The sequence below is a fragment of the Trichoderma camerunense genome, assembly GCF_050948025.1.
Source record: "Trichoderma camerunense strain CBS 138272 chromosome Unknown V8C40scaffold_12, whole genome shotgun sequence".
Classification (NCBI taxonomy): Eukaryota; Fungi; Ascomycota; class Sordariomycetes; order Hypocreales; family Hypocreaceae; genus Trichoderma; species Trichoderma camerunense.
The window spans coordinates 223738-245544 of record NW_028145358.1 but is presented as its reverse complement, the minus strand read 5'-3'; the positions used below and the strand labels follow the sequence as shown (position 1 = coordinate 245544).

At 52.9% G+C, this 21807-nt stretch overlaps 9 protein-coding genes and 1 non-coding gene across 10 annotated transcripts; 4 read left to right on the top strand and 6 right to left on the bottom strand.

The window, feature by feature from the left end:
• Positions 1 to 611: 611 nt before the first annotated feature.
• V8C40DRAFT_41884 (NmrA-like family-domain-containing protein) lies at positions 612 to 2158 on the top strand. The gene has a single exon (XM_083222960.1). It carries the CDS (start codon positions 702 to 704, stop codon positions 2076 to 2078), a length of 1377 nt encoding a protein of 458 aa, XP_083071508.1. The 5' UTR covers positions 612 to 701; the 3' UTR covers positions 2079 to 2158.
• A 553-nt stretch (positions 2159 to 2711) lies between these two features.
• On the bottom strand, positions 2712 to 3988 carry V8C40DRAFT_248856 (C-8 sterol isomerase ERG2). The gene is made up of 2 exons (XM_083216631.1): positions 3350 to 3988; positions 2712 to 3290 (listed from the first exon to the last, which is right to left on the bottom strand). Exons 1-2 carry the CDS (start codon positions 3687 to 3689, stop codon positions 2953 to 2955), a joined length of 678 nt encoding a protein of 225 aa, XP_083071507.1. The 5' UTR covers positions 3690 to 3988; the 3' UTR covers positions 2712 to 2952.
• Positions 3989 to 4309: 321 nt separating this feature from the next.
• On the bottom strand, positions 4310 to 7036 carry V8C40DRAFT_248852 (uncharacterized protein). Its single transcript, XM_083216630.1, has 2 exons — positions 6137 to 7036; positions 4310 to 6014 (listed from the first exon to the last, which is right to left on the bottom strand). Exons 1-2 carry the CDS (start codon positions 6636 to 6638, stop codon positions 4537 to 4539), a joined length of 1980 nt encoding a protein of 659 aa, XP_083071506.1. The 5' UTR covers positions 6639 to 7036; the 3' UTR covers positions 4310 to 4536.
• A 358-nt stretch (positions 7037 to 7394) lies between these two features.
• Positions 7395 to 8939, top strand: V8C40DRAFT_248851 (nuclear pore complex component-domain-containing protein). Its single transcript, XM_083216629.1, has 3 exons — positions 7395 to 7566; positions 7673 to 8002; positions 8081 to 8939. The coding sequence occupies exons 2-3, from the start codon at positions 7776 to 7778 to the stop codon at positions 8646 to 8648; spliced, it is 795 nt and encodes a 264-aa protein (XP_083071505.1). The 5' UTR covers positions 7395 to 7566; positions 7673 to 7775; the 3' UTR covers positions 8649 to 8939.
• A 167-nt stretch (positions 8940 to 9106) lies between these two features.
• Positions 9107 to 9178, bottom strand: V8C40DRAFT_t141. Its single transcript has one exon. It is a non-coding gene; the product is annotated as a tRNA-Gly (tRNA).
• A 272-nt stretch (positions 9179 to 9450) lies between these two features.
• On the top strand, positions 9451 to 10548 carry V8C40DRAFT_267260 (protein GET4; the record flags this gene model as incomplete). The annotated part of the gene is made up of 2 exons (XM_083219834.1): positions 9451 to 9788; positions 9897 to 10548. The coding sequence occupies 2 exons, from the start codon at positions 9451 to 9453 to the stop codon at positions 10546 to 10548; spliced, it is 990 nt and encodes a 329-aa protein (XP_083071504.1).
• Positions 10549 to 10621: 73 nt separating this feature from the next.
• V8C40DRAFT_41776 (uncharacterized protein) lies at positions 10622 to 11615 on the bottom strand. The gene is made up of 3 exons (XM_083222959.1): positions 11059 to 11615; positions 10863 to 10937; positions 10622 to 10795 (listed from the first exon to the last, which is right to left on the bottom strand). The coding sequence occupies exons 1-3, from the start codon at positions 11405 to 11407 to the stop codon at positions 10695 to 10697; spliced, it is 525 nt and encodes a 174-aa protein (XP_083071503.1). The 5' UTR covers positions 11408 to 11615; the 3' UTR covers positions 10622 to 10694.
• Positions 11616 to 11718: 103 nt separating this feature from the next.
• On the bottom strand, positions 11719 to 13056 carry V8C40DRAFT_248843 (UPF0220 family protein). Its single transcript, XM_083216628.1, has 3 exons — positions 12788 to 13056; positions 12299 to 12657; positions 11719 to 12216 (listed from the first exon to the last, which is right to left on the bottom strand). Exons 1-3 carry the CDS (start codon positions 12878 to 12880, stop codon positions 12153 to 12155), a joined length of 516 nt encoding a protein of 171 aa, XP_083071502.1. The 5' UTR covers positions 12881 to 13056; the 3' UTR covers positions 11719 to 12152.
• Positions 13057 to 14108: 1052 nt separating this feature from the next.
• Positions 14109 to 15838, top strand: V8C40DRAFT_248840 (uncharacterized protein). Its single transcript, XM_083216627.1, has one exon. It carries the CDS (start codon positions 14491 to 14493, stop codon positions 15400 to 15402), a length of 912 nt encoding a protein of 303 aa, XP_083071501.1. The 5' UTR covers positions 14109 to 14490; the 3' UTR covers positions 15403 to 15838.
• Positions 15839 to 16028: 190 nt separating this feature from the next.
• V8C40DRAFT_41741 (ATP-binding cassette transporter YOR1) lies at positions 16029 to 20889 on the bottom strand. The gene is made up of 3 exons (XM_083222958.1): positions 20390 to 20889; positions 18632 to 20313; positions 16029 to 18563 (listed from the first exon to the last, which is right to left on the bottom strand). Exons 1-3 carry the CDS (start codon positions 20798 to 20800, stop codon positions 16223 to 16225), a joined length of 4434 nt encoding a protein of 1477 aa, XP_083071500.1. The 5' UTR covers positions 20801 to 20889; the 3' UTR covers positions 16029 to 16222.
• Between the last annotated feature and the right edge of the window lie 918 nt (positions 20890 to 21807).

Sequence of the window (21807 nt, the reverse complement as noted above, 5' to 3'; positions counted from 1 at the left end):
ACGGCGAATGAATGCTCCTTGCGACAGCGTCTCGGCCCCCTTTTGTCTCGTCTCGTTATATCACAGGCAATCCCGGCTGCGGTCCCCTCGGCCCCTGGCGACCAATTGTATTCAACTCCATCCCATTTCCGCCTCTTCTGACTGATTCGCCCACCGCTCTCGAATATCCATCCGCTGCTTGTCCCCCGGGTCCTGTGTCGTGTTGTGTTGTGCCACCGGCCTAGACCAGACCCGACAAGTTCTGCACTGAGACTCGCCGAGCTGCCCTCGTGGGATCCTACATACATCATCACCACTTTTGCTGTGCGCCGCGTCCAGCCGCTGGCATTGGATCTTTCTAGTACAAGTAATACCGTGCTCGCTGCTTGTCCTCCCACGCTCGCCCGTTCAAACGGCCCACGGCCCACGACCCACGATCCACTGTCATACCTCGCTCTTACGTACTGACTACTCGTTTTCGATCCATGAGCTGAGAGACAAGCCCTACTGCTACCTCTTTTTTTCTTTTGATCCCCCACCATCAAATCCGCATCCCTAGGCCATCTGCGTTTTACAGGCGGGCTGGCACGTCCGGATAACGGTGGCCTTGCCTGTCGAATAAATACACAGCCTGCGTCGGAGCAAATCAACTTCCTGTCTCGGCGACCAATTCCATCCAGTCGGCTTCGGCCTCAGATCCCACCAACAACCCAAACGGAGCCATGCCGGCACAACTCAACGGGTCCGTTACGGGCGCCCTTCCCATCCATATCGCGACCGACCAGACAAACGGCTTCCACAAGCAACATAAGCATTCGCGATCCTCTTACTCGGAGTCTTCCCCTCTAGCCAACTCGAGGAATAATTCCTTGACCTTCCGCCCTACCAAGAGATTCATGTCGACGCCAAAGACCATTGCCGTTATAAACGCTAGCGGCCGCCAAGCTGCGTCGCTGATCCGCGTGGCTACGGCCGTTGGTTACCATGTTCGTGCACAGCTGCGGAATCTCGAAGGAGTTGTCGCTACCGAAGTGTCCACCAACCCCAACGTCACTATCATTGTTGGCGAGCTCTATACTAGACACCAGCCTACCAAGGAGAACAAGGATGTAACTCAGAACGGCCCCATGCCCGGCGTCGGCGTCAACCATGATTTGATCGATAATCTTTTCCGCGGCGCACAGCTCGCCTTCATCAACACCACCTTTTACGGAGATGAATTGCAGATCGGCAAGGCTCTGGCCGATGCGGCGAAAAAGGCAAACATCCAACACTACATCTACTCCTCCATGCCCGACCACGCAGTATACCACACCGGGTGGCCGTCGTTGCCTCTTTGGGCCGCTAAGCACAAGGTTGAAGAGTATGTGAGGGAGCTGGGTCTGCCTGCCACCTTTGTCTACACAGGCATCTACAATAACAATTTCACCTCGCTGCTTTACCCATTGTTCTGCATGGAGCTGCAGCCGGATGGCTCCTTCACATGGCAGGCTCCGTTCCACGAAGACGCCAAGCTCCCCTGGTTGGATGCTGAGCATGATGTTGGGCCTGCCATTATACAACTTTTCAAGGATGGCGTATCCAAGTGGCAAGGGGAGCGCATCGCCTTGGCGTACGAATACTTGACTCCGGTGGAAGCCTGCAAGCTCTTTGCCCGCGGAGTCGGCCGCCCTGTCCGCTATATAAGAGGACCTATCGATATTAAAGTTCGCATACCTACAGGATATCGACAACAGCTGGAGGCTCTGGAGAAGCTTTTTGATCCCAACGAGAAGGACCCCGCGAAGCAGCCCCCCTACTTTGGTGACCCAAAGCTGGAAGCCAGCTGCCCGCGGGAGGCGCTTGAGTTGTGGGAGGGCCCTCGAGGGCTGGAAGAGTACGCGAGAGAAATGTTCCCACTGGAAGAAGAAGCCAATGGCTTGACGTGGATGTTTGACGAGGAGGATGACGGCCATGAGGCCCGGATGCAGGCCACAACGACTTCCGTGGAAAACATGAGAATCCAGGATGATGTAGAGGACGAGTTGTCCGACGATGATGACGAAGACGGGCTTGTCATGCGTGGCCTGAAGCGAGCTGAAGAAAGCTGGCTTGCTTAGAGAAGCTGTTTCTTGTGCAGGTTGCGTCCGTCGTCATTGGATGGGCGATGATTGTATTTTGCAAGCCTTGGCGTTTACATCGACATGGAATTCGAGCCACAGCTTGAGTCGAATGGTGTATCTGGAGCACTGTTTCATTACTTCTCTCTTCTTCTTTTTTTATGGTTGCCATTTCCCCGGGTTTTCTTCATTTTCATTTTTTTTTTGCCCCCCAAAAAGGCGTAGGTCTCTCTCTACTGCTTGATAATGGGTAGCTTTTACGAACGACACCGATATTCTACAACACGACTCATAAGAGAAAAAAAGCGCTTGGACAATGGATGATGGGAGTTTCAACATGGGTGACTATTTTTCCTCCTCTTAGCACAACTGCACATTGGCGTGGCGTTGGTTGGCAGGGCGGAGAACCAAAAAATATAAAACAAATCTGACGAAGGCGCGCGGTCTTGGAACTTGGTGAATAAAGGGGGCTACTGTTGGGAGCGTACCATTTTTTCTCTCCTCTTCACAGCAGTACATAGTTTATACGAACTTGCTATATGCACTTTACACCCGCCATGCATCTCGTTTCACTAGAACGTGAATGGGTGCTACAGAGAATTCAAGTAACACAACTAAGGTAGACGAGACTTGTTGTCGGTCGTAATTTGCGGTTTGTATTCACCATGTATCTGTACATATATGTGCTTGGTAGTACTTTGTAATTACGAAGTATATGTCCTGAACCACTGTTTCCCGCTTTCTATAACATTCATATCCCATACATAATGTTTCCCATATAGTTTGCCTTGCTCCTTTTTGTTTTAAAGCCGAAGTTCTATCACAAAACCCCCATGTCACCCTCGCCTACACACACACACACACACAGCCAGCCTCACAGCTTCCCCTTGAGCAAGTTCCCAATCATCTGCTGGCCAGTAATGTACGTCGTCTTCCACAGCGTCGGGAAGTCGAGCGTGCTGCTCAGGCCATCTGCAAAGCCGAAGAACAGCATGGGCGGGATCCAGCCGCGGGCGTACTCGAGCGCGAAGCAGCCCTCGGGCATCTTGTACTGCTTGGCGTCGCCGCGGCGCAGGTGGTGCACGCTGCCGGCGGGATACACCTCGGGCTCGTACTCGCCGGGCACGTAGGCGACCTGCGTGCCGGACAGGATGTGGAAGTAGTCGTCGGCCGTGTGGCGGCCGGTGTGGCCCTCTGTGCCGATGGCCGTGCCTGGGATACCCTCTGTCAGCTGTCTTTTCCTTCTTTTGTTGTTTGTTTTTCTTACTCACCAAAGATGATGAGATACTCAGTCACGCTGGCGTGGATGATATACATGGCCCCCATGGCCCCGCCAGCATTGTTAAACACCCAGTCCTCCTCCAGGTTGACATATCCCGGCACTTTCTCGTTCAGCTCGTCCACGATGTACTTGACGATGCCCCGCGTGTTGTTGCCATGCTCGGCGACTCCCCGCTGCGCAAGATCGTGCAGGTGGTCCGTATCGAAGACGTAGAACCGCTCCAGGTCCTGGTCGAGCACGTACACCACGGATGCGAGCAGCGCCGTTAAAAGGCCCAGGATGGCCAGCAGGCGGCTGATGCCGGGCGGGGAGGGGTCGTTTTGAGGCATTGGCTTGCTTCTATAAGAAACCTGAAAACAAAAAGGGGAATTAATATTATTACACCGATGAATTCCAAAAAAGGGAAATAAAAGAAAAGAAAACAAAAGCTTTAGGGGAATTCGAAGGAACGGGCGAGTCTATCGGAAACGAACCACTTTGGGAATTGGGCCAAAATTTAGCCAAGTAAGCACAACACCCGGCAATAAACAACTTCAACAAAACGCCGATGAATCGCCCAATTTTCTTCCAAACTGCACAAAGATGTCACGGCAAGCAGCAAAATCCTCTGAAGCCAATTTGATCTGCCCTATTAATAAAGAAATCCAATTGCCTTACAACAGTTGGATTGTCATTCTCGGCACCCGAGGACTCGCGCGCTCGTTCTGCCGCACCTCACCGCTCGGCCGGATCACGGAGATCCGGATGAGGCCGTTCATTTTTTGGTGGAGAGGCTTCCCTCCGAATGCAGCCTCGTATTCGTACTCGTGCGTTATGCCAGATCGGCGCGTGTAATCCGACCATCAATGTCCGACATATTGCGGCCAAATCAACACCCAACCAACATACAGACGACCACTCTTTTGTCGTTCTTGTATCTTGATTATTTCACGATCAATGCTGAAGCAGCTTTTCAGGATTTGCAGTTAATTATAACAGTGTAGTCATTACGGAGCGCTGATGCGGGCTCTCAGTCAAACGCCTCGACGCCTCTGGAAAATCTAAACCTCTCCCAGCCGTATCCTTTGTGTACAAGTTTCCTCAGTGTGTAGCAAAATCAGTTCCGAATGTAGTTCCCTTTTGGTTTTCCTCCTCCCCTAGTGTGAATTGACAACCCAGCGCGAAACCCGCGCCCAACTACTCACCATCCGAGTCCACCATGGCCTCCTCTGTCTTATCCGCGTCATCACCGTCTTCATCCACAATTGCCGCGTTGTCGACATCTTCCATGTCTACGTCATCCAGCATGGCAGTGTCGCCATTTGCGTCCTTGTCATCGTCCCTGGACGCATTGCCGTTGACCTTAGCATCGGCATCTTCGGCGGCAAGGAGGTCTGACCCATCAATCAAATTCTCGCCGTTGCCATTCTCGTTGGCCGTGGCTGGCTTGGGCTTCTTGGTTGTGGGAATCACGCCAAGCTCGTCTTCGTGCCCTCGCCAACGAGCGAGACGGCGTGTTGATCGTCGAATGGAGGCGGCATACGAGCTCACCTCCTCGCCATAGTCATCCTTATCGGTAGCCAAGAGGCACAGCCCGCCTATGCCCCTTTCTCTAAAGGCATTGCTGCCTTTATCACCATTGACAGGCAAGTTGCGCGGAGTATGGCCCTCGCCATCGCTATCCTCGAAAGGATCAGCCTGGGCTTGCAAACGCCTGTATGTTCTCACAATGGCACCCTCTTGTCGCCGGACCTTTCTGCTTTTGTGATGGTGTTTTCGAAGGCCACGGTCAAGAATGTACTCTACTCTTTGGCTTCGGTTTCGCTCAACGGCAAGCTGATGTGCTGTCGGCGGACGAGGTTTTCTGGCGACAACGCCACTCTCGTTTCCGTGGCGAGCAGGCGAGGAACCTTCGAAAATTTGATACTTGAGAGGAGCCGTTCGACGTCCATTCATAACCGCAATCGTTCGGGCTAGTGCTCTCGGAGGAGGTGTCGATCGCGTACTCTCAATGTCAGATTCATGCTTGGAAGGTCTGATTCGGGGCAAAATTGCAGGGCCATCATCTGCCAGCGATGGTCGCGCTTTGCCACGCTTCTCTCGCTCTGTTAGGAATTGATGATCCATTTCCAAGATTGTGGCACGGATTTTCTGTTTCTCGTGACCAAACTCAATCTCGACAGCTGGGTCAACATTCTCTGCGGCTTCCTGCTCCTCGGTCATTTCTTCGAGCTTAGGGACTCCTTGGTTGGCAACATCGAGACCGTAGTCTACGCCAGGGCCGAAAGGATTCTCCTCACATCCCTCCTCCGTAAAATCAGATTCGAGGTAGAACCACATTAGCCACAGAAAGGCCTTTGCTCTCGACATGCTGGTGTATTGGGTTTTCATAATGACGTCGTGAAATTCGCGATGGAGCGGGAAATGCAATTCTGCGACTTTTTGCGCCGAGTTGCACATTACAAAGATGAGGTTGACGGGATTGGTGCGAGGAATCCCACGCTGCTTAATCTTGTCCAAAGAATTCGGTTCGTCGCGATCCTCCGCGCCGCCCTTCAGGATGGACTTTAGACGCGGGGCGTCTTGCAGCTGCTTGTAGGCGTGAGGATCTTGCTGCGCTTGGAGAGAAGGAATGGCGTGATATGTCCGCAGCTGCGCTCGCATTTCAGGAAAGACTGTGGATTCATGGGTTAGTTTGTTGGAGCGCTCAAGATATTTAATGCAACTGAATAGACGGATGCATAGGTGTATGGATGGAGTATGAGTAGATAATCTGTCGGGTAGGGGAGGTACTCACAGTTGAGAGTCGTGTTCATGCGGCCCATGTTGACCAGCAAACAGACCATTGCCATGCCCTTGGCAGCTTCTCGGTCATTCATCAACTTGTCCCTCAGCACTTTGCTTGTCTTGGAACTGCGCGCCATGGTGTCGATGTACAAGTCGGCAAAGCATTGCTTCTCTAGTTCAGTGTCGTACGAGTTGGTGAAGACCTTTTGTTCATTGTCGAAGACGGCTCTCAAGAAGTCGTACTGGATATCCTTGCGCCACAGAGGCTCTCCATCCTCCTTCTTCAAATGCCGGATTTTGCCAATCTGAGGCTGCGCGTCCTTGTCCTTGTCCTTGTCTTTTCCTTTACCCTTGCTCCTAGCGGGCTTCTCAGCGGCCTCGGAAGGGGTTGCGATGATGGTGTCTTCATCGTCGACTTCGGCGCGCGAGGCAAATGACTTGGTTTCTGGAGCAGGAGAGCTTCGGTGCTCTACATCTGACGCGGCGTCCGCTGAGCTGGGCGAGGCGGCCATGGCGCGAGCAGTTTGTGGTGATGACGTTGAAGTCGAGGTTTATTTTGAGGGAGGAACTAGAGTGCGTCGTTGTTCGTCTTGCGTTAAACAATGAAATTAACGGCGCATGATTTACGACTCTGGCGCCAGGGGAATTCGGACTTGCACCAAGCAGACAGACGCTGATGCCGATGGCGATCCGATGGCGATGGCGAGGGTCGTGGCCAAGCAGCTGATGGATAGGGATGATGATGATGCGAGGGTGATGGTGATGTGGGAAAAGAATTGATGACAACGGACGGGCTGGGAGTTTCCACAAGACCAGGGAAATGGGGACAAGCTACCGGTACATTTCTCACGGGCAAGAAAAGCTGAGGTCAAGCACGAGGCGCACGTACGCGCATTGCCAATAAGGCTAGCAGCAAAAAGCCAATTCGCCCTGCGATGACCTTGCCTCGCCCCAGCTGCGGGTTTTGAGCGACGACGGGTACTTGTCGCGGGCGTGCGCACAGGTACCGACGTGCCCGTAGTCAACCGGCGCAGTACCTTGCAGCCAGGTACCGGCCGTCCTCTCCGTCTGCCCATCGTCAAGTGCCCTCCAAGTTCGAGCTTTCAGTGAGAGGCGCGCTGGGCGATACCGCTATGGGAATTTCAATGGGCCTTGACTGCAGCCGGGCAGCCACTGAAGGGCCCTTGTAAATGTGCGGGCCCGCGCGCCTACAGTGCCGCTGCCGGCTCACCTCTCCAGTGCCTTTGCATCACCCCTGCACAGCCAATCTTCCCAGTTGCTCTCACGACGTTCAAGTTACTATGCAAACATAAACAACACCGAGCATCATAAGCTCGAGGCCGCCCTGGCCACTGTTCCCTCCCCTCCTCTGGCTGTACTAACGAATCTAGTGAATTTGCGCGAGGCTCAGCCTCTCTTCTTCAACCTGCGACGGTCTTTGTATGTCCAACACGTCCTCCAACTCTCGCTCTGATTTTTTTTTCCGCCCTTGTTTGCTTGCGCCTAGCCTCGTGAAGTTGGCCTAGCTTACCAACGCCCACATCAGGAAACCTGAATAGACACATCCATACTGTTTCACCGCCGACCGGTTACCGTTCAATCCCCCACAGATCGTTTCTCTGTGTCCTCTGGGCTCGCAATTCCTCACAATGTCGAGCTTGGCCAGGGCGACCACGCCCGTGAAGCAAGTTACGGCAGCCACAGCTACCGACAGCCCAGGCACGTGGAGGCACCCTCGACTTGACGAGATCACCAGACGTCGCGATGCTACCAACTTCTCCGAGAAGAACGTGCGACGGATTGCCTACAACATTGTCGCCTTGCTGGCTATGTGGTCTCTTCAGCTGCTAGCCAAGTTCAAGCTGGACGCGCAAATGTGAGAGAAACAAGAGAGAACGACGGCTGGGATTCCAGCATATGAAAGTGCATCTCTAACATTAAATCGACGATTTAGGTTGCCCAAGCCATTCCGATTATACCTCGGATGGGCATGGTTTCTCGCCCAGCTCCTCCCCTTCATCCAGATTGGCATGGCATGTCTGCCGCTCATTCGGCCGAAAGACGAGCTCTCCGATATCCCATTGACGGCTACCCAGCGAAAATTGCTGGGACTCGACCCGTCGGTGGTCGCACCTACGCCCGAGGCAAAGTTCAGCACACCTCCGCGCTATTCACGAACACCATCCATTGCGGGCTCGGTGGGAAGTAGAGCTAGCTATCCTGGCTCTCCTCTGGATGGACGAGGAGGCGACATCTCCAAACCTCTTCCCCCGAGCTTTGCTGGCGCACTCTCCCAATTCTCCCCCATTGGGAACCCTCTCCTCCAGAGCGTCAACGGCATGAACAATAGGCGGACATCCTTTGGATCGCCGGGCTCCTTTGGTGCGAGCACCTCGTCCAACATCTTCTCTGACCCTACCTCACCAAGCCCAGCGGGAGGCAAGAGGACGAGCATTGGGCTTAATAATAAATGGTTATACGAGAAGGGAAGAAGGCCATCGGGTAGCACTTGGGCTCACTGATACGTAAGGATTAAACACGTCAGGAGACTTTTTATAAAACTGGAAACTTTTGCAAGGGAAACATGGTATTTCGTAGCTCTCGAGGCTGGAGTATAAAACCAGAAGGCAAGTGCCGGGGGTTTTAACTCTGGGTTGGCACATCAAAGGGCAACAAGGTAATATAGAACGGCCGTCTTTATGATAAACGTACGTAGCAATATGCTAGTTAAGCAATGTCTTTTTGGGTACACGACCTTGTAGGCTGTCCTGTTAATTCCCGAAGCTGATTGATGTTGCTTGACTCAGTACCTGTTGGTAAAACTGAGAGCCGGTCCACTTAATGCTCCATTTCTTTCTAGAAGTGCAAAGACCACTCCCCCGCTACTAACTTGAGAAGCAGAAAAGAAGCTGAGTTGAGATATCTGCAACCAAAAAGAAAAAACAAGACGTGAAGCAGACTGCGTAAAGGCAAAAAGAGATGCGCGAACCGGGACTCGAACCCGGGTCGCATGCTTGGGAAGCATGCATGCTAACCGCTACACTATTCGCGCTGTGATGATGTAATAGGTTTGGAGTTCGATGCCATAGTTCAGGCTTATAGAGGAAAGAAACTGGAGCTACAGTAGGTTTGGTTGCAAATCCCACCTAAGCCTGCTGCTACCCCTCCATCCTCTCTATCCATCATAGCTCTTAGAACACGAACACTCTCCTTCTCCTAAACCACAACCCAAACCTTGGCCACACTTCACCTCGGCTTCTAGGAAAAGAAGGACTTTCTCTCTCTCTACAGCTGAGCTTTCGAGCACCGTCTCCGCCTCCCGCCATGGCCAGCAAAGTCGAACGCATCGTCGCCCGGCTGCAGGAAAAGATCGCCGAGGGCGACTTTTACGAAGCGCAGCAGCAGACGCGAGTCGCCGCCTCGCGCTACATCAAGACGCAGAACTGGCCCGCGGCAATCGACATCCTCTACAGCGTCGCGCAGTCGCTGCTCAAGGCGGCGCAGGGCGGCAGCGGCGGCGACCTGTGTGTCATGATGGTGGACGTGTATAAGCAGGCTGAGCTGAAGCCGGATGCGACGAGCAAGGGGAGACTGCTGACGTGTCTGCGGCTGTTTGATCCGGAGGAGCCCACAAGGAAGAAGTTTATTACTGAGAGCATGGGGTGAGTAAAAAAAAGTCTTTGGGGGAGGTTTGCCATATATGTCCGTGTGCTGGGATGGTGGTCTTATGTTACGTTATAAGATGGCTGACAGTTATGGCCTGGCATTAGATGGTCTTCCAAGTTTGGCGAGTACCCTGCGGGCGATCCAGAGCTGCATCATGTTGCTGGCTCACTATACGCTGAAGAGCACGAGACATACGAGGCCGAACGACACCTGATACTGGGAACCAAGGACTCGCCAGAAGTGCTCTTCAACATGGAGTATGCTTGGTACAGAGAAGGAGACGCTCACATGGCACCGCACTTTGCGGCGCGAGCTGTCCTCCCCTATCTCCTCGTCGGCAACGTCCGCGCCGCCACCACCAGCTATCGACTCTTCGCCAGCGCCCTCACAAACGACAACCCGACCCTCGGTGTCCAAGACGTTTCCAGCGCCACCTCCGACGTTCGCATCTTCCCTAGCCTCCCGCTGCTCAACTTCTTGGGCCTGCTGCTCCTGGCCATCCAGCGAGGGGCTCCCGAAGTCTACAAGGGTCTGGTGTCCAAGTATGCGACGCAGATAGACGAGGCTGAGGCGTGGGCGGAGCCTCTGGAGATGATTGGCGAGATGTACTTTGGCATACAGAAGCCGCGACAAAGCAACCCCCTGATGGACATGATGAGCGGACTGTTTGGCGGAGGTGGTGCCGCGCCGCCGCAACAGACACGGCGGCCGGGGCTGCGTGGAGCAGACGCTCCCGCTGCTGAAGGGCTAGACTAAGAAGCAATTTCTTCTTCTTAATCATCATCTTCTTCTCATATCTTGCTTGGATCGGCAGCGACGAAATAGAATCATTCATGTATCATAGTCATAACGGCGGGGTGGATTGAAAAGGAGCAAAATTTAACGCTGATCGTCTTCGTCGTTCATGATATGCGCGGCTGTTCTTCCGGCTCGAACATCCAGTTGTCTTCGGCCAATGCGCTGACCTTGCTCCTGTTGCTCTCGCGGACTGCCTCGAAAAGGGCTGAATTCGATCCCACAAAGTCAGCCAACAACGTTCATACCACCAGTGCGAATGCGATTCAACTCACCGTCTGGTTGATCGGCCATGGAGCTGTGGCTGATTTGGTAATGGCGAATGGCCTCTGCCAAGCGCTGCTTTTCTCCTAGACGAAACAACCAAAGTACCTAGTTAGCAAAAACCCCTACCGCATAGATAGATAGAAGAAAACTGTGCAATAACGTAGACAACAAAGCAAGCAATTGGGGCTTAAGGTGTTTCCTCACTCTCGTTCTCCTGCTGATACTCCAACGCCTGCAACTCCTCCTCGTCGTCCACCACCGGCGTGGGAGGGTTCCCAATCTCAACCTCGCCGTGCTGATCGCGCACCACCAGCTCCGCCGCTGCCTCGGACAGCTGCTGCTGCTGCTGCTGCTGCTGCTGCTGCTGCGTCTCGCCGTCCTGGCGCACGACGCCCTCGGGATCGGCCGACGCAGCGGTGTTGGGCCGCCTGATGAAGTGGCTCCGGAAGAGGCTCGTCTTGCTGCCGTTGGCACTGTTGCTGCTGCTCGCGGCGGCCAGGCCGGAACTTCTGGTCGTGCGCGAGGATCCGGCGCTGCGGGTTCGCTCGTTCATGGCCTTTTATATCTTGGAAAGCGGAAGTGGGAATTGGAATGAAGTGCGGTATCGATGATGGCGGTACGAATGATGTGCTATAGCGTCGATGAAATAAAATAAAAGGCGATGGTAACGGAATATGCGCCAATCTGTAGTATGCAGTGTCGAAGGAGAATGCAAGGGTATTTCTTTGTTTATGTTTGTTGTTTACTGAAGAGGATTGGATGGATGGCCATTGATGGACCAGAAAAAGTTATTGGTGGATAGCGCTAGCAGTGACAGCTCTCTGCGACTTGTACTCCATACTAAGTTGGCCCTGCTTTGATAGCCTCAACTGCAATGGCACCCCCCTGCAGTGCTTTTTGTGGGTTCATTTTCTAAAGATTCTGGAAATTGAGTGTTTATGAAAGGCTTGAATTTTGCTTGGTTTCTGAAGGGAGAGGAACCCTCAACATGCTCAGCTGCAAACACCAATACACTGCCAATCACTTGGCCGTACAATATGAAAAATGGCCCAAGTTCAAATTCATACAGCAAACTGATCGTTTCGATTCGTACAAGAAACAAAGGCTTAAATCATCACCAGCTGCGCCTTGTGAAAGTCTCTGCGTATGCGCGCGCGCGTGTGCCAAAAGGGAAATAAAAAACAAGAAATCCAGACCCTTCCCGAGAGCCCCAAGTTACGCCCGTGATCCAAAGACATTCGCCGACACTTGCTCCTCACTTGCTCCCCTCTTTTGCGCGCAGTACAAGGTCCAGTCAGTTAAAGCGAGAGGTTGTAGGTAAACTCGTCCTCCATGTTCTGGCTGATCCACAAGACGACAGAGCTAAAGGCGCATTACAAGGTTAGCTGATGCATCTCCATTTTGCGCTGGGTTGACAACCAGCCGCCGAATGGATTGTACATACCTGCAGCCCACGAGGGCGTTGCTGACAAGGTTCTCAATGCCCATGCTCAGGGCCGGCATGCCGACTCCAGGAACAACAAATTTGAGGACAAAGACGGTGACACCTCCGGCCATGCCGCCGGCGAGGGCCGCGAATCCCAGGAACAAGATCACACGCGCCTTCCATGCGACACCAGATCCACTATAGCTGAAAGAGTCGGCGCTGAGGCGTTGTTTTTCGACCGAGTTGATGATGAGCATGCCCAGGCTGGAGAAGATGAGCGGCAGCCAGTCGACGAATTTCACGTGGACATTGGAGCCGTTCTTGGCCGACTTGGACCAGACGGCGGAGTCGAGCATGACATAGAATGCGAGGGAGAACTGCGAATGCATACGTCAGCCAGCGCTTCTCGGGGAGTCGTGGGCATGTCGACGAAGGTCTGAAGAATGATCCTTCACGGAGCAGAAGATCCTAGGGAGCTGAGGCTCAACAGGATGGAAATAGACTCACCAAAGCTCCGGCACCGTAGACGCCAGCGTTCCGGGCCCAGATGCTGTTCAACCACTCGGGCTTCCTAAACTTCCAGAGGCGCTCTTCCTCCATGTTGTCGAAATCGAGGTTCGGAGAGTCGGGCGAAAAATACAGAAGAGAGAAGAGATTAAGCGGCGGAGATGGAAGGCGCTAAATGGAGAAAAGGCGGGCGATGAAGATGCGGCGTTCGACGAGAAGATGGATTGATTGTAGGTTGGAGAGGCTTTAGTCGGCTTGGTGATGACGCTCTGCTGAAAGGCTGGGATTTGGCGGTAGCGCCAGTCCAGCGGCTGAGCCAACGTCAGAGTCACGTGCACCGGGTCGCTGGGCGATGAAACATGTCTGCATTGTATCAAGGTACAAAGTACGCACTTGAAACGAGATGATGCATTAAATGATCTTTTATATAGAAGTAATATACTTTTCTTACCAATGCCACAGTAAAAAAATAATAATAATACTGCAACTGCTTATTCGATTGGACCCCCTCATGACGATGATTTCAGCATGCCTAGGTAGGTAGATTTTTACTGCCCGCTTGATGACTGCTGTCCACCTGCCCCTCTGGTCTATTAGCATCTTTGACTGACTGACACATTGGCAGAGTATTGCATACCGCCCCGTTGCTAGCAATACGAGGCGCTCCATCTGTATCGAGAACCTGCAAGGCACCCCAAATGCTAGTCTAAAAGAAGCATCTCATTGTGGAGATGGCTATACGGGATTCCGTGCAAGGACAAGCCATTTGTCGAGTGAGGTTTTGCGACGTTGAAATCCGCATTCAATGGACTACAGTACAGTACTACATAGTCTCTTTTTGTATGCACAACCCGCATCTCAATGTACTAATAATAGCCCTGTTGAGATGCCCCTTCAAATTGCTAAAGAGACTTCATCAACACCAAGGAATCCAATTTTTCATCTCTCTCTCTCTTTTTTGAGCAAATATTTGTTGTCAGATTCCAACTCGGAGAAATAAAAAGCTTCCATCCCGTCCAGATCCAGTCTCCTCCCAAACTGCGCACTGTAAGGCCACCTGCCATCACGCCGATACGAGCTTTTCTCCAGCGCGCAGAGGGGCCGCGCTCAGCCACTCCCGCCCTGTAACCTGCCGCCATTGGCGCTGCATTCCAGAGCCTGTACAGTGTGTCCAGGCCGCTGACGCCCGTAGCCCGCCACTAATTGCCGGCCTACAGTGAGCAGCTCAACGCCAGCTGTTGGTTGCCCTGGCTAAAAGGAGGTCAAGTGAAGCGCAAAACACGCGCAGCCTCTTTGGATTGGATTCGTGCCGTCTTTTCCCTCCCCATCACATCAACCCTCGTCAGCAAAACGCTTCGATCCGTCAACTCTGCCCGGGTTTGTTCGGCGTTGCGTCTCCGGTCGCTTCGAATCGCTTCACTTCGCATCGAATTGTGTTTTATCCCGCGACGTTCGTTACGGCCAACCCATTGCCGGTCTCGTTTCAGCCTCCATTCGCTGTTGCATGCATCCTGACGCTTTCGTCTTGTTTCCGTCAAAACGCCAAAAGCGACATACGAGCACGGCCTCCTCGCCAACGACCCGATTTTGTTTACCCTCGTTTTGACCGTGTTTCATAAAGAGCAGCGCTCAAACTCGACGGCTCGCATTGCGCCTTAATACACTTCGTTTGCCCTAGGATACAGCATCACGTCTCAGTAAACATGCGGGCCTCCAACTTCTTGTCGACTCTGGCTGTTGCCGTCCTGGCCTCTCCGGTCCTGGCCCAGAACAACAACAACAAGCAAAGTTCTTCCTCGTCCAGCGGCGGCGGTGATTCAGGCCCGACTGGCCTCCCGACGCTGACCAAACCCAATGGAAACGTCCCGACATATCCTCCCCCAACCGTGCCGCCGACCAAGAATGCGCCCTTCATGCAGCACTCGAGTGCGCCGGATGGAACCGTCTTCATCGCCGTTGGCGCCATCCTCGGCGCTTTCCTCATCGGTGTCTTGCTTTGGCGCATCATCGTCAGCTTCCTCCTGCACCGCTCTGTTCGCCGTGCCGCCTTGGCCCAGCATGAGGCCAACAATAAGACCGGCTTCCCGGCACCTCCCGCGCCTTTCTACAAGTATTCCGACCACGCCTCGCCTGCTCCTCCTCCCGCCGGCAGTGGCCGCGGCGTTCGTCGTACCAACCGAAACACCATGACGCCGTCTGCCGCCCCCAGCCAGTCCAACCTGTTCTTCTCGCCTACCGCTGCCGGATCCAATGTTCCGGGCGGTCGCGGCTCGACCTTTTTGCCTTCTGGGTTCTATGCTGCTGGAAACTCATCGCCTGGTGGACAGCAAGGTCCTTCCATCAGCTTGACAAATCTGCGACCCGACTCGATGAGCCACCCCAACGGCTCTAGGAACTCGCTCATGGGCCCGTCGCCCCCGGACTCTCCTCACTTCACGCCCCGAAGAGACATGAGCAGCAGCTCTGTGAACCTGAACACGCGCCAGCCGGGCCAGCGAGCCCCGAGTGCCTACCTCGAAGACTTGCTTGCCGATGAGCCTGGAAGCCTTCCTCCGCCACAGATGCCTCCCAACTCGGGCCCAAGAGGCAGCGGTAGTCCTCGACACCGATATTAATCGCCTTGTCTGGAGTTTCTAATTTTTCTTATTTCAGCGCATTTCTAACTAATACTTTTGCTACCAACAGTATACGCAAAGTGTTTGGGTCTTTGATATCAAGTATGAAAAAGACTGGGGATTCATGGCGTCAATGATGAACAAGTGTATGATGTTTTTATTTATTTATTTTATCTGACTTCTTATTCGGTTGGGCCTTTGGGGAAGAAGATTTGTGTAAAGCAGGCTGGGAGGGGGCTTGAATTTTTATTTTCTTCCGTCAACAGCTTAGATGGGAGGACTGTGCGGCTTTGTGAACAACTTTGTAGCATCGTTTTTTTTTTTTTTGGAGCGCCATCTTTTTATTCGAGTATATAGCTTGTTTTGGTCTTAACGTCAACTGCAATACTTTAATACATGCCGTAGTGGGCTGATGAATATGTTTATTCTGCATGAGTCTTATATTTGTCCCAGTGAAGTGATCTGTGTCTGTCTACGAGTTGAACACGGAGATGCTGTCGGAGATGCTCTTAATTCACAAGAGGAAGAGGATTGTGAGGTGTGTATGAATGGTTAATTTCTATTTTATGAGGTGTGCCTTTCACCATCCTCCCATCATCATGCATAGGTAGTACCGCCTTTATAACCTTTGCCTCCCCTTGTCTATTAAACATAAAGAAGCACACATTAAATTCATCAAAACATAAATTAACCATGACGTAGAACTTTTAGGATTGCTCTACATGAGCGCTCTGAATTTCATGAACCCCAGACGAAGAAGAAGAAAAAAACAGGTTCAGTGAAAATAAGGGGTTTTGTGTGGGGGGTATCATCATTTCTTTCATGAGCTGGTGGCAGCGGCAGCGGCGGTAGCAGCATCCAACTGATCCAGCTCCAGCTTGGCACTCTCAATGTCCTCGACGCGAATGCCGCTTCTGTCGCACATGCTCCTGAAGATGCCGCCCTCCATCTTCCACAGGTCTAGAGGAGAGGCCAGCTCGGCGATTTGACCGGCATCCATGACGCAGATGCGGTCGTAGCCGATGATGGTGCGCAGACGATGGGCGATGCAGAGGAGCGTCTTGCCCTTGAAACCGGTAGCCATGGTGCGTTGAATCTTGTCATCCGTCTCCATGTCGACGCTGGACGTAGCCTCATCGCAGACAATGATTTGGGAGCCACGGACGAGTGCTCGCGCAAGGGCCATGAGCTGGCGCTGGCCGAGGGAGAAGTTGAGACCGTCTTCCTCGACGACGCTGTCGAGATGAATGCGCGAGGGGTCAGTCTTGCGATCTTCCATGTTGGCGTCTGCGGGGACGAGATCAGCCTGGCGAAGAGCAGACCAGAGCTCCAAGTCGGTGTGCTCGTGGAAGGGGTCAAGGTTGCTGCGGACAGTGCCCTGGAAGAGCGTCGGGTCCTGAGGGATAATGGCAAGACGGGAACGCAGATCAAACAGGCCAATGGTGGCAATGTTAATACCGTCGATGGAGATGGAGCCCCCGGAGATTTCGACCAGACGGAACAGAGTGCTCATGATGGAACTCTTTCCGGCGCCGGTACGGCCGACGATACCAATGCGCTCTCCGCCCTTGATGTGGATGGACAAGCCCTTGAGCACAAGAGGCAGATTCTCTCGGTAACGCATCTCGACATTGTCAAAGACAATCTCTCCTTTTTCTGGCCAAGATTCACGAACATCGACGGTGTGGAGAGGAGCCTCCTCTTCAAGCTCGTTGCCATAGTAGCGGAGACGCTCGACCGCGTTCATACCATTCTCGACTTCAGCAAGCTGGCGGATGGAGAACTGCAGCATCTGAACAATAGACAGAATGTAACTGAGAACCAGACCACCAATGGAAGGGTTGACGCTAAATCGCGATGTGACGACAAGGATTCCGACGGTAAACACGAGCAGGTTACCAATCAGATCCAACCGGAGTGACAGCCACCGCTGATTAGAATAGGTCAGGAAGTAAGCGCCATTCATCTCGTCAATCGAGTCACGAAGATCCTTGATAAATCGGGACTTGAGCCCGTAAGCACGGATCGAAGCCACACCCGTAAGGCCCTCGCCAAACTTGGCAAAGACTGTCGATCGAAGGACCGATTCGAAACGCTTGACCTCTCGGGCCGACGCACGGTAGTACGACGCAGCTCCAATGAACAAGAAGTATAGGGGCACAAGGGCAATAGCAAAGTAGTGGAAATAGGCAATGATCAGGGCGAACACGGCAGTACACATGCAGAGCGTGAAGAAGTACATTCTGATGGCATCCGTCAAGTTGTTGTCCATGACATCGACATCACGGGAGAAACGGTTCGTGATGCGGCCCAGCGGCGTGGTGTCGAAGAAGGACATGGGAGCACGCAGGACTCGGAACATTGCCTCTCGGAGCATGACCTTACTGGAGTTGGTACCCAGGATGGACAGCATGACGGAGAAGAGGAACATGAGCATAGCCTGGAGGGCACCGAGAGCGGCGTAGATGCCGATATATTGACCCATTGACAGCCCAAACTTGTCCGAGGTCCAGTACGAGAGCCACAAGCTGGTCATGATGTTGGCACCTTGAGAGAGGATAAGGACAAAGATGACCAATGGAGCGTTGAACAGGGTACCGGAGGCGCGGACGTATGCGCCATACACGGACCAAGGCACACTGGCCTGAGCCTTTTCTTCCTGTTGCATGAGAGCCGCGCCTTTCTTGTTCTTCTTGTTCTTGCGAGCTTCGGCAGTCTCAGTCAGCGTGAGCTGCTTGAGCTTGTCTTCGTCATCTTCATCTTCGTCCTCCTCCTTCTTTTCAACAGCAGTCGTCTCCATCAGGTCTTGGAAACCCTTGTGATCCCGCATCAGATTCTCAAAAGTATCGACGGCCTGGATCTTACCGCCGTCCATCCAGACAATCCTATCACAGCGAGAAAGAACCCACAGTTGATGGGTGGCGAGGATACGGCACTTGTCCTTGAGGAGACCCAAGATGGCATTATCAAAGATGTGACGACCAACATGGGCATCAACTGCACTGAGGGGGTCATCCATGAGGACAATATCGGCGTCGAAATAGATGGCGCGAGCAATGTTAAGACGCTGCTTCTGGCCACCAGAGATTGTGATACCACGTTCACCAATTTCAGTCATATCGCCATTGGGAAGCATGTCGAGATCAGGTTGAAGAGCACATCTATGGAAAGAAACAAATTAGCCTTCTAGTTTAGCAGTAGTGGGATTCAAAGGGTAAAGTAAACTTACGCTCGAATAACCTCCTTATACCAGTCCTTATCCATGTCCTTACCAAAGATAATGTTGTTCTGCAATGAGGCGTTCTGAATCCAGGCATATTGAGGACAAAAGGCCCTGGATGCGCCGAAAACCACGTCACCATTTGTCTTGCGCATGTCACCAGCCAAGGCAGCGAGCAAAGAACTCTTGCCACTGCCGACAGTACCAATGACAGCAATCAGTTCGTTTCGGCCAGCCTGTAGATTTAGATCTTGCAACTTAAAGGGCTCGCGCTCTTCTACCAGCGTGCTGGAGTCATCGCCAGATGCAGCTTGGGCAGTCTCCTTGGGAACCTCTGGTTTCTTGGCGTGCTTCTTATCCTTACCGGCAGGACCCTTCTCGGCTTCCTTGGTTGGGGTTCTCTCCCAAGTAAAGGACGCGTCGATGAGTTCAATTGCATGCTCTCCCTCAGGCTTGAGGGTAACGTCCTCTTCCTGCTCTTCTTCGAGGAGGAATTGCTCAATTCGCTGAAGAGAGGACCAAGCATCAATCACTTGGCCAAGGACAAGAGGCAGCAAGTTGAGAGGGATACGAAGACCGTTGAACAAGGCCAGCGAAGAGAAAATTTCGGCTGGCGCCAAGCCGTGGTTGGTTAGGGAGTAGGTGATGAAGGACAGCATCGAGGCAAAGATGGGCATGGACATGCTGACAGCATTGATGGCATTGCGGATGGCGAGCAGGATCTGGATGGAGTAGATTTCTTTGGAGCGAATCTCGGCGAGGCGGTCGATAAAGGCCTTCTCCCAGCCAAAGTATTTGACAAATCGTACGGATTGCAGAATTTCCTGGGTAAGAGACACTCTCTGGTCGGTAATCTTGTTGATATCCTTTCGTCGACGAAAGAGGGATTGGATAGCCTTGGTGATGAGAGGAACACCAATGACGAGGAGCCCAAAACCGGCAAGGGCACTGTACGTCAGATTGACTAGCAGCAAAACGAGTGTGATGATGCAGGCGACAGGGGAAGTCCAGGTCATGTGCAAAAGGGCCGAAGCTTGATCAACACGATAGGTATCGACACTCATCAAGTTGGTGATGCGCCCATTGCCCCAGCCCAAACCATCTTGCATTGGAGCTCCCTTCTTTCCCTTCTTCTTTTTGCCATCATCCTTTTCCGTGTCCTTGCCCTTGTGCTTTTCGTCTTGCTCGGTCGTCTCTGGCATTATAGACTCCTTGACACCGCCAGCCCTAGCACGACCCGAGATGACCATAGATTTCTCGTAAATCATGCTAATCAGGACAGCACGGCTTTGGCCTCCCATCATCATGCCCCGGTAGATGAAGTGGCTGATACACACACTCTGGATTACCTGCATGACGGTAACGCCAATGGCCAAACCAAGACCGCGTCCGATATGAGGAGCAGGACCGTGGCTGACGTGAGCTATGTAGGCATCGGTTGCAAATTGGATCAAGTAGCGGAGGATAAACGGAGATAGGACCTGCATAATGGTTGCGATGAGCGAACAAAGACCGCCGAGCCAGAATTCAAATTTGAAGCTTTCGTGTAAAGCACCAAGCAAAGGTCGTTTTTGTCCATTTTGAATTCGTCTCTTGAAGGCCTCTTTCACTTTGAGCGTCATTGGCTCAGCTGCTCTGTCGGGATTGACGATCCAAATGTCTTGCTTATCCAGCTGGCGCTTATATCCTGTCTATGAGACATCAAGTTAGCTAACGCATGTCTCATCCGCCACGTTGGTAAGGATCCCGATTGGGTCAAAGACTCACTGTCATGAGAGGGTTCATCCAATAAAACGTAAGTCTGCTAAAGAAACCAGCCTGGTACTCTCGAGAGACTATCCGCTCCTTGGGAATCTCTGGTATACCGCCCCAGCGCATGGGGTTGAGCTTCTTGTACCAGGGCTTCGCCGCATATTCTGCAGCAGCATTCACGACTACACTGGCATCGGTAGCATGGCTCTTGGTGGTAGCGAGGGGCTCCTTGGGTGCATCATCTTCCTGGTCGGACCTGGACTCTACTCGTCCAATTTCATCGTCGTGCTTCTCGCTCACGTGGGCAGCTTTTTCACTATCGGAATCATTGCCACGGCTCTCCGACGCGGATTGAATGCTGATCGCGTGGCTCTCTGCGACAGCCTTGGGCGCCTGTATCTCTTTCTCTTCACCGGGGTCTGCCATCTCTATACAGACCTCGGCGTGGTGCCGCGGTCACTTAGACCAAGAGCAGCAGATGTCTTGCGCAGCAAAGCGGGTGGCGCAACGGGTATCTTCTAGTAGGCTGTGGAGTCTATCGTGGAGATTGTCTTGGCTTTGTGGTTCCGGATAAACGAGATTTAGTCTCGAACATGAACCCAGATCAGATGCTCTGCCTCAGAATGGTATTACTGCAGCTATAAGGAAGCAACAAAGAGCTACCCGGATCAGATACGGCACGACAGAGGCGACATGGCCAACAAGGACAACTTGAGATGAGTCGGCGCGCAAACAGCGAGCTCAACTGGGGCAGCAAACGCCTTATAAACGAGCGGAGCGACAGCCCGCCATCCATGCATGGCTAAAGTGGATATAGACAACCTGGTCCGGAGTAGTTCCCGTTTGTAAAACTTCAACAGACAGGGTTAAACAAAAGCATGGAAGCAAGCCCTTCTGGGTCCCCGATCCACATTAGATTGGTTGTCCATCCATCAGAAGGGCAGGGGGCGACACTCGCTGGGACTAGGCAGGCAGGTCGGCATCAACGAAACCCGATTGCGTTCGTACTCGTAGACCAGTTAACAATGCTTGCGTTGGTGGTGCGGTGGCGTCCAGACCTCCAAGTAGCGTAGAGCAAAAGCAGCAGAGCGAAGGAGCAGAGAGAGGCTCTAGCGGACTAATTGAATTGGAGCAGCTTGAGCAAGGCCCTCGAACGGAAGTTCTCCAATTGGCTGCTTCATAACGGCGAATGAATCATACAACGTCTTGTTGTGGAAAACTCATGGGCCAAGACGGGAGCACTCCACCATCAGCGGCGTGGTATGGAACCGAAAACAGTTTCGCTACCGGCAAGAATTCAGCAATACATAGGGGCTCGAGATCAATGATCCGCACATGCGCATACGCTTCACCGTCTAGCAAAGCCAGATGACACATGCCGAGATGGATAAGAATCTCTGCATTGACCCCGGGCAGCTGCCGGCGTCCCTTCT